Source organism: Rhyacophila brunnea, unplaced genomic scaffold (assembly GCF_057557595.1).
Source record: "Rhyacophila brunnea isolate RB1 unplaced genomic scaffold, BYU_Rbru_1.0 scaffold_2, whole genome shotgun sequence".
Classification (NCBI taxonomy): Eukaryota; Metazoa; Arthropoda; class Insecta; order Trichoptera; family Rhyacophilidae; genus Rhyacophila; species Rhyacophila brunnea.
Genome location: NW_028232859.1, coordinates 20344869 through 20355207, shown reverse-complemented (window position 1 = coordinate 20355207; position 10339 = coordinate 20344869). Strand labels below are relative to the sequence as shown.

Below are 10339 nucleotides of genomic sequence, written 5' to 3'. Positions count from 1 at the left end.
TCAGCAACCAATAGTTATTTTAATATTATTTTGACTAGCATCGGCTAATGAAACTGTTGTTTCGGGTAAGTTTACAACCGTGCAGATATTAATAGCATCAGAATAGATGTTAAATAGATAATTAATATATTGGATGTCCACCGATAGGCATGTGTCTCCATTAAAGTATAGTAAATTCGACATAGGAATCAAAGATAGCCAAAGACACTTAACCCAATGCTTACGGGCCACACAAAATTGTGTTTTTGCTAATTGCTTTTCAAATGCAAATTAACACGTTAATTACAAAATTAATTAAAAGGGCCCGTAAGCATTATGTCATATGTTGATACACAGAAGATACCAAAGTCTTTGTTACTACAACCATTTTATTTATGCTTATTCCACTAAAACAGTTGTTTATGAAACCAAAAGCTCACTATTCTCTGTGTACACTCATAAATCACATGATTTGCTAGCAGCACAAAGCGAGGTGAGTATTGATAAAGTGATCCTAAGTCAGTATAATATTATGTCTAATCTCAGTGTTGCCGCATACTGAATTTATCATGCTATGGGCAATGACATTAATATGGACGAAGCATCTGGAAAAAAAAATGACACTCACTTTTTTGTTGGGTCTGCCGAATGGCATAATCTGTTCTAACGCCATTACAATAAAGGTAATATTGCTATAAATTCTCGATGCTTTTTGTCGAGTCTGCCGAATGGTTCAGTTCGAACGGGTTCGCTCAAATGAACATTGACACTAGATATATATCGCATAATGGAAATTTTGTGATGTCTACCTATACATGTGCGAATGTTGCTATACACGAATTTACTTGCTAGCTACTGTATTGAGTGCATTGTCCATTAATAATGTCATTGGCTATGGGTATATAATTAAATACGTACTTAATATATTATGTAGTATATATATTTTAAAACATAATTTATCAGTCAATTTAAAACGAAGACACAACTCTTATTTAGGTGTTAGAAGCTTATAATTTTAAGTAGTGAGAGCCTGTGGTCCGACCAAGGAATAAAAACAGGGACCGGCCTATATTTTTATTTGAACGTATAAATATATTTAAATCTAATCTAAGTATCTATAAATTTATATAGTACGCTTCACTGGCTGTGCCTTTAACATCTTCCCGGGCAAGTTCGCAGCATTATTTTAATTAGAATCGTACAATGGTAAATGTCTGTCATCTTCACGCCGCGTCTCCAACAAAAGCCTTGTTGAATTTGCCGACTGTCAATGTGGGCGGTTGAGTGGTGGCTAGGGTTTTTCTGCGGTGCACTTTGTGGGCAGCGTGGCTGCGAGCAGCCGCCAGTAGGCAACTGAAAGTGTGGAGTATTATAATGAGGAAGGCGCTTCCAACGACGATACCAGCAGCGGATGAGGGTTTATCTTGCCAATTCAGCACTGGGTATACCCACGGGTTGCCTTTGCTGGAAAAAATAAATCACCAATATTGTTAGCTTAGGTATACCTTTTCAAAACATGTTCCTGACATGGAAAATTAATGAATGATCTGCTTATTAGATCTTATTATAGATGGCACTTAGTGGCAGAATGCAAAACATACAATAACTATTTAATATCATTTATTGATAATTTTCATTTTCAAGAAATCAATATTTTAGTTAAAGATAAACTATAAAAAAATCACTATAAAATTTGATTTTATTATTAATTATTGTATGGTTGTATTTATCATTAAAATGTGGTTTATTAAGTTTTCTCAATGGTTTCTAAATTTTTAAATGCTCATACTTTTAATGAATTTGATTATGACCATACTGAAACTAAACTCGATGATTTTTTTAACAACTGATAAAAACGAGACAAGTAATATTAAAGGTACAAAGAAATGCAAAGAAGCATTGGTCTAATTTCAACTGATTTCACCATATACATATTTTAATATTATCTATGATACACACTTACTTCATTATGCATTCAAAAATTGTTCGTGTTACTCATCACATATCGTGGGGTCAGATGTTTTTGAGACATCAACAACTGTCAATAATAATTAACTTAAACCAGTGTATTTATAGATCGATATATTATTTATGATATATATTGGCTAACAACAATAAAGAATATTAAAATGAAACACTTTATTTTGTATATATAATATATGCTCCATCTGTGGCAAAAATGTCAAAAAGTTTACGCTGGCAACAATGGCTAAAATATTGCAAATATTTCAATGCTAGGTAGTCACCATTCGGTATTTAAATATTCCAACTATAAATAAAATATCGAGTGATCCGATTCTCCAATAATAACAAAAAAAAAAATAGGGATTGATAATTTTTTGATGGTCCTAGTTTCTTATACAATTGGATTTTGCTTGTGGAGTGGAACGAAAATGAGAGCATCCAAAATTAATGACCAGTAAATTGTGTAAATTTAAGAAGACTTAAAATAATATACCTACCATTGCAAATAATTTGTTGCTTGGGTTAGAAATCCAAAAAAATAACCTAAAACCCTTAGAGCGCGATGCAGAACCGTTGACCGTTCTAACATGAATGTTACATGTTCTTTCTCTCTTCCACTTAGGCGTTCTAATAAGAATTATATATTATGTTTTTCGCACTGAACTTAGGTCGTCGAAATATGATCCTTAAAGTTAGGCATGTATCTTAGGGACTTAGTATGGTTCTGCATCGCGCTCTTAAACAGTCGGACACATAGCTCGTAGATAGGATGGCTGTTGGATGAATGCGACAATCTAGTGGTACCTGAGAGATATAAGGCGGTGAACAACAAGGAATTGGAAGGAGTGGAGATAGTTTGAGGAGTCATTCGTATAGCAGTGAATTGAAACATGCTGATGGTGATGATGATTATGATGAAGCTTAAATTGAAATACATTGACTTTATCAGCATATTTTCACTTAACTCATAAAAGGGGGCAACCAATTCTCAGATATAGACAGTATGACTATCGGCAAACATGCAAAATGGTGGTAGGTACAATTCTGGTAACTGTAGCAGTAGAGAAATGTCAATAGAGACGGCTTTCAATCATAAAAAGGTTAATCACTATTTCCTTTCCATGATGCACCACAGCGTGGAGGCACATCAAACACGTATAATGAGAAATCTTTTGTATCCATATTATGGATTTTTGACTTACGGATCTGTCCCTCCGGCTGCCCAGTAGATGAGATTAAAAGCAATGTAGATCGCGGCGAATATGAGAGGTTGAATGAAGTGCAAGAACTTGGATGGAGGTCCACCGATCAACAGTTCCAATAAGCTCAATATCGAGTTTAATCCATGCGTTATGATGTTCAAGGCGAATGGGGCGTCATTGCTTTCTGGGTTGGCTGCAAAAAATATCAAACAATTATGGTTTAATATAAATAATTTATTGATTTGTGAGTAACAGTTTACTCATTGTTGCACATATTTATATTTGAGGGTTCCTTATTTATTAGTCGGTAAGCATTTGGGGCGGTAAAAAGTATTGATATAATCATTAGGTACACATACAGTATATACCTAAGGGGCGTCCACATATGATGTCACGCTCTAGGGCGGGGGGGGTCTAATATAATGTGGTGATTTGTAACAATGGGGGGGGGGGGGGCAGAGAAAATGTGACGTCACAAAGTAAACAAAAACCTTAAGGAAATTAAAGGATAAATATAGAATATGTGATGTCAAGCTTAGTGTTACGAATTCCTTCAGTGGAATGCAGCGGCGATCGATTCATCAGAAGATTTCAAAGAGAAAAAAACTTTGACATGTTACGTATTTCTACGTAACCAATACCGGTATTTCTAAACCAGTATTCCAGTATTTTTCGATACCGAAATACCGGTTGTAAAAATCAGAGAATACCGATATATTCGGTATTGAAAGTGGAGACTAAATGCATTAATTAACATAAAAGGTTTAACATGATTGTATTTTTGTCGGGTTACGCGATGTCTGGCTTACTTCCGTTACCCTTCAACACCCTTGGATACCTGCAATGGGCACATGCTATAACATATTAATATTTTAAAGATAATTATATATAATCTGTACCTCAGAGGCAGACGGATGCAACTCCGTTTTTGCGGAAAATGAGTTTTTTTAAGAATCGTCATGCTAAAGGCTTTATCTATTAGTGGCAGAGAGATGAAAGTCCTAGTCCAAGATATGCATAGAATAAAGATGCAAGTGCCATACCTACCTTAGAGGCAGAAGGATGCAAATCCAATAATACACTAAGATAAAATTCTCTCAAACCGTCTGCAATATGTACTAGACGAGAACCAGCCAGGAGAACGAGCTTTAGAGGAGGATACAGCACTATGGACCATATTATCTAAGTCATCAGAGAAATCAGAGCGGTAACAGGAATACAATCTGCCGCTATCCATGGGTTTTATAGACTATGAGAAAGCGTTCGATTCCATAAAGAAATTTTCAATACTCGATGCACTCAGAAATCGAGGAATCCCCAGGCGCTATATAAATATTTTCAATAATATATACAGTAGCGCAACAACAACTCCATAAACCATCGCGCATTTCCTATCAGCAAAGGAGTCCGGCAAGGTGATACAATCTCACCTAAACTATTTACAGCTACATTTGAAGACTTATTTAGACAACTTGACTGGAATGACACGGGTCCCCATAAATGGAGAATACGTGAGTCATCTACGCTTTGCCGATAACAATAAATAGTAGTTTGCAAGACTCAGAAGGCCTCCAAAGCAGAATGCAGTAACTCGCTGGTGTAAGCAACAAAATAGGCTTGCAAATAAATGTATCAAAGAATAAAGTCATGTTAAACTGCTTTGCGGGCCAAGAAGAGATCCTCATCAATGGCATTCAGCTCGAACAGGTGAAAAACTACATCTATCTGGCACAATAAGTATCTAAGGATGGATATATATTTGATGAAATTGTTCGCAGAGTAAAGCTAGGCTGGAGTGCTTTTGGCCGCCTGAATAATTTCTTCGAAAATGCCTAAAGTGCAAAGTGTTCAACCAGTGTGTACTTCCCGTAACCACATGCGTGTGAAACATTGAGCCTAAGTAAAAGAGAGATCCAGAAACTTAGAGTAGCACAACGTGGTATGGAAAGGTGCATGCTGGGCATAACGCAAAAGGACAAAAAAGGAATGAGTGGATAAGGGAACAGACAAGGATTAATGATGTGATAGAGTTTGCTAAAAGCCTCAAATGGAAATGGGCTGGAACATGGCTCGAAGAAAGGACAATCGTTGGACAAATTTAGTCATCCAGTGGTATATCCAAGAGGTAAAAAACATCCGCAAGGTAGACCTAGAGGCCGCTGGATCGATGAAATGATAAAGTTCTGCGGAAAAACTTGGCAACGCAACGCACAGGAACGAGAGAAGTGGAATCAGCTTGGAGATTAGCGAGGCCTTCATCCAGCAGTGAATAGATTCAGGCTGGTGAGGATGATGATGACATAATAAAAATTTAAAAAAAAATGTGTTTTGCTTTGTTATATTTATACCTATAAATTTTTTTAACTTATAAATTGTTTTATTTTGGCTAGGTAAATAAGATGCAAATCCACATTAACAAAATATCTTTAGAGGCAGAAGGATACAAATCCACACTACTATTTTTATTTTATTTTTATTAGATATAAAATTGTATTATATTTATTTCTTTCTTACATATTCCTGAAGTACTTTAATTGAATTAGAATAAAAAAAATAATGATCATTATATGTATATTTTCTTAGAAGTTTCGTTTAAAATAAAAATTGTTTTTTGGCTCTCCTGAACAATTGGGTATTTGGATTTGCATCCGTCTGCCTCTGAGGTACAGATATTATATTGGTAGATACTTCTGTTTTTTTCTATATTATATTTCACAAATACCGATATTAATACTGGTAGTCAATAAGAAATACCGGTATTAGTATTTTTCTTACTCTTTACTCTTTATTGTGTTACTATTTTTGTGAACGTCTTGAAGTTTTGTTTTGATCACTCATGTAAATAAATAAATATGAATTTGAATATGTAAACTATTGCTTAGAGCTTAGAGGTATACCCAGTGGCGGCTTGTGGATAAGATATCTGGGGGTGCAGCGGGTGATTAAAAATAAAAAAATGTTTATTTTTTATTATATTTTACTATTAACATCAAAATTAAATATAAATTATTATTAAGTAATTAAAATAAAGAACTTTGCATAAATTGTTTGCGGAAATAAATTTTAACAATGTTAATAAATCATTAAAGTTATATTTCTTTCCTCCGCTGTTCCCATGCTCACGTAAAAACGCAGAAACAGCGATATTGGGCGATATACTGTCGGGCCCGCGCCCCGCAGTACCGATCAAGCTCCCATCTGCGTACCCCGCTCCCCGCACCCCTCCTCCGCTCATTCGAGCATATTCGTTTGAAAACAGTACTGCAGTACCGCGGTGTATGATAATTATTGGATATATCGGTGTACGAGCAAGCTTAATTCACGCTTAAATAATATTGATATTTTCATATAATATACATAAATATATATTATAATATTCCATTTTCTCAATTTGATTGGGGGTGCTGCAGTTCCGCAGTGCATATGGACGAGCCGCCACTGGGTATACCTAAACAGATATTAGCAACGTTTTGTGTGTTCATAAATCAAATAAATGTCACCAATTAAATACATTTCAATATATTATATTATTGTAGTCATCGCATCGGCATATAAAAACATTTGCAAAATGTCAAGGATGCTTATTATTTAGAGGTCGTCGATCTCTTTCAGGTCAACGTTTTGCAAAATCGATTTTATGAGAATCTGTCCAAATATTGTTACAAAATGGTGCATAATTTAACATTCATGCAGCCGCGAATTTTGCTTTCACTGGTTGGCAGATTTTTGAACTTATTATGATATGATTGTCGGAACATTAATAATAATTATTAATTAATATACTATAGATCATGGCCCCCACATCAGGGGGGCTGACAGGGCTCTAGCTTGGGGGCCCAGGCTCTGGGGGGGGCCGCGTGGCGGGTCTACCTTATATAAGTGAAATAAACACACATCACAGATTTGCTCTAATGGTAAAAAGTCGCCTGCGGCGCTATTTTTCTTTTAGATTATAAACATAAAATATGTGATTGTATGATGCAAATTTTGATTATTGTATGTTAATATTCGAAAACTTCATAACTCAAGTGGATTTGTTGAAAAAAAAGAAAAAAATCGCTGAAAATACACTGAATACCCTTAATTTTACCTGGAACACAATTAGGAAAACGTTTCTGTAGTGTATAGAGCGTCACGCTACTTTTAACCATAGCGATAGGTAATGGGGGCCGGCAAAGATCCTGGCCTATGCCATGCCATGCTATAGATATACCGCAGCAAGTGGATTCAAAAAAAAATAAGCCGGAGTGCAGTGCTACACTGAAGGTATGTTGCGACAAAAAATATGAATGATAGAATTTAATACATTTGTATGATAATTTAGATTTTAAATTATCAAAACATATCTAAAACCAGAGTTTTTGTTTTAAAAAAAACAAATGTGCCGGAACTGAATTTTTGCCAAACTTCTTACCTACTAAAGAAAATTATATTCAAATATCATTTAAAGCAACTTTTCATATGCCATGAAGCGCGTGAAAAATAAACAAACAAACAAATACAAATAAACAACTAAAGTTGTAAAAAATAAAATTGTATAAACATCATATCATATTTGAATAGAAGTATATAAGTAGTGATTTCCATGGCCCCCACATCCTGAAGCGGGCCCCCAGTCCAGGATCTTTGGCGGCCTCCCTACCTATCACTAAGGTTAAAGGCAGTGTGATGCTCTATAGTATCTAGCGTTTTTAAAATGGTGTTATAAGGGTATTCAGTGTATCAACAAACATTAACCAAAAAATGCAATTACACAACCACATATTTTAAAATGATTACGATTAGGGAAAATTTGTGATGTGCGTTTATCTCACTTATCTGGTCGATCCCACAGGCTAGAGTCCTGTCAGCTCCCCCTTTGTGGGGGCCATGGTGATTTCCAAAGTTCAGTCCAATTCTCGCCTGGAAAATCGTCTCGATTCCTTTTCTTAGTATTAGAGTCTATTATAGCCGAATGCCTTTCATTGAGTAACCACCGATCAACGTATTTTGAAGGATCGAAAAGTGTCAAAGGTGGTCCGACGAGTTTGATGAATAAAAGTCCCGAAACTGTTTTGGTCTTTAACGAAGCTCTAATTGGAGTTATAAATAAAATATTTACACCCATAATAATATGCATTTAAATATTTAAAATAACCAAGAGACAGTGACGTCCCGTAGGGGTAGACAGATTGAACGTCGCTTGGGGGCGGCAGTTACTCGAAGGGCGGCAAATAGAATAAATATAAATAGCTACTAAAACTTAGTAACAAAGAAAATATATTTTCATTAAAAAAATCAGTTCACTGGTTGGAAACAAAGTGTATTAATTAACATAAAAGTTTTAACAGGACTGTATTTTTTTCTGGTTCGTGATGTGTAAGACTGTATTACCAAGGTAACAAAACCCACTTTTGGTAAAAAATAATTTTGTATATTTTAGTGGTAAGTATCTATATATTTTGTTAGTACCTATCTAAAATGTATCCATACAACATCTAAGATATTGGCGTTATGAAAGGATGATATTGTATAAAAATACTGTATAACAAAATGGAGCGGCATTTTGGCGCTGCCTAGGGGCGGCATTTTGTCTAGGGACGTCACTGCCAAGAAATCATTATTTCATAAAAAATAGAACTAGAAAAAACTATCTATGTGTCACTAATGCATATTGAAATATTGTCAAAATGCGTTAAATTATTTAAATCGTCAAATGTTGACCATGACGGTTTCTCAACATCCTCCGTGGTTTCCCAACTATAAAACAAAATAAAAATAATCACCTGTTGAAATTGCGCTACCTTTATGAAAAGTGCAAGATGAATGTGAATTAGTAGTAATATGTAAGTATGTAGGTAGATTGTAGGTCAATTTACTTTGTGGGGGCGAAAAGATCACGTCGCATAATATGGAAAAAAAGATACTGCTCTAGGTTGACCGGTTACATGTAAGTTGTACGTATGCAGTTCATCGTGGGACACTTATTCGTGCGCCGCAGTACGTGAAACATATAACATTTTATCAAATGACGAGTTCTTCGTTGAACATTTCACCGTGGAATACATTTGTACGTATCTTACAAAATGCGGCGATAGTTTGCAAATAGTACTGTTCCAATTAGATTAACCCTAACCTAACCTAACCTTACCTAGTAAAGACATCTCATAAAATTTGCCACATGTTGTAGCATACGTACAAATATACTCCACGGTGAAATGTTCAACGAAGAAGTCGTCGTGTGATTAAATGTTACACGAACTCATGTTTCACGTACTGCGAGGCACGAATAAGTGTCATGCGGTGAACTGTTTACGTACAAATTTCCGGATATGAGATTGACCACGTACGAATCTTGGAAGAGTAGTTACCGGCGAGAATATCTTGACGGTTGAAACTGATATAGCTGGACTGCATCACGAAGTCCGGATGATTTAAGAATGCTTGGCCAAAGTGATCGAAAAGCGGCGACAGTGGATAATTTGGGATAGAGAAGACCACTACCCTCCAAAAACACGATGATGAAGTATCCAAGTAAGTATTTAATTTGATACTAATTATTACTGAATAGGTAAGCCGGTCAAACGATTTATGATATGAGAAATGTATACATACAATAAAACTGCGCTATTTACTCACTCATGACCTCATGACTGAGGATCGTGGCCCGGATGATTTGGCTGTCGAACTGCCTTCTTAAGCCGCATTTAGACCAAGCGAGTGAATGTTTGCTCTTCCCCCACTCCAGCGAAATTATTATGCTCGCTCAACAAAAAGCGTTTAAATCAAAAGAATTTCGCTGGAATGGGGGAAGAACAAACATTCGCTCGTTTGGTCTAATGCGGCTTTAGTGGAAGTGGATTAGCCTCAATCCTCTGCATATTTTTTCTATGACTATCTACAAAATTACAAATAATAATGTGGGATTAAATGTAATTGTATAACAGATATGAACATAGCCCCCACATCCTGAAGCGGGCCCCCAGGCTAAGATCTTTGGCGGGCCCCCCTATCTATCGCTAAGGGTAAATCGGTGTGACGCTTCACAGTAGTGTTTTCTAAATGGTGTATTTTCAATACATCCATTTGAATTATGGAGTTGCCGAGTATCGACACACAATGAAAAATTGTATCACACAACCATATATTTTAATATAATAACACTATTGAAGTAAAATAGTGCCGCAGGCGACTTTTTTCACTATTAAAGCAAA

General features: G+C 35.6%; 1 protein-coding gene across 1 annotated transcript in view; it reads right to left on the bottom strand.

Annotated features, from left to right (window-relative positions):
- Positions 1-1194: 1194 nt before the first annotated feature.
- Positions 1195-10339, bottom strand: part of LOC147072019 (protein rolling stone-like) — a 70350-nt gene continuing 61205 nt past the window's right edge. Inside the window, exons 4-5 of the mRNA XM_085946542.1 lie at positions 3147-3339; positions 1195-1443 (exon numbers count right to left, since the gene is read on the bottom strand). Coding sequence (XP_085802668.1) covers positions 1203-1443; positions 3147-3339 — 434 coding nt within the window. The 3' untranslated portion in view covers positions 1195-1202. The remainder of the gene's footprint in view (positions 1444-3146; positions 3340-10339) is intronic.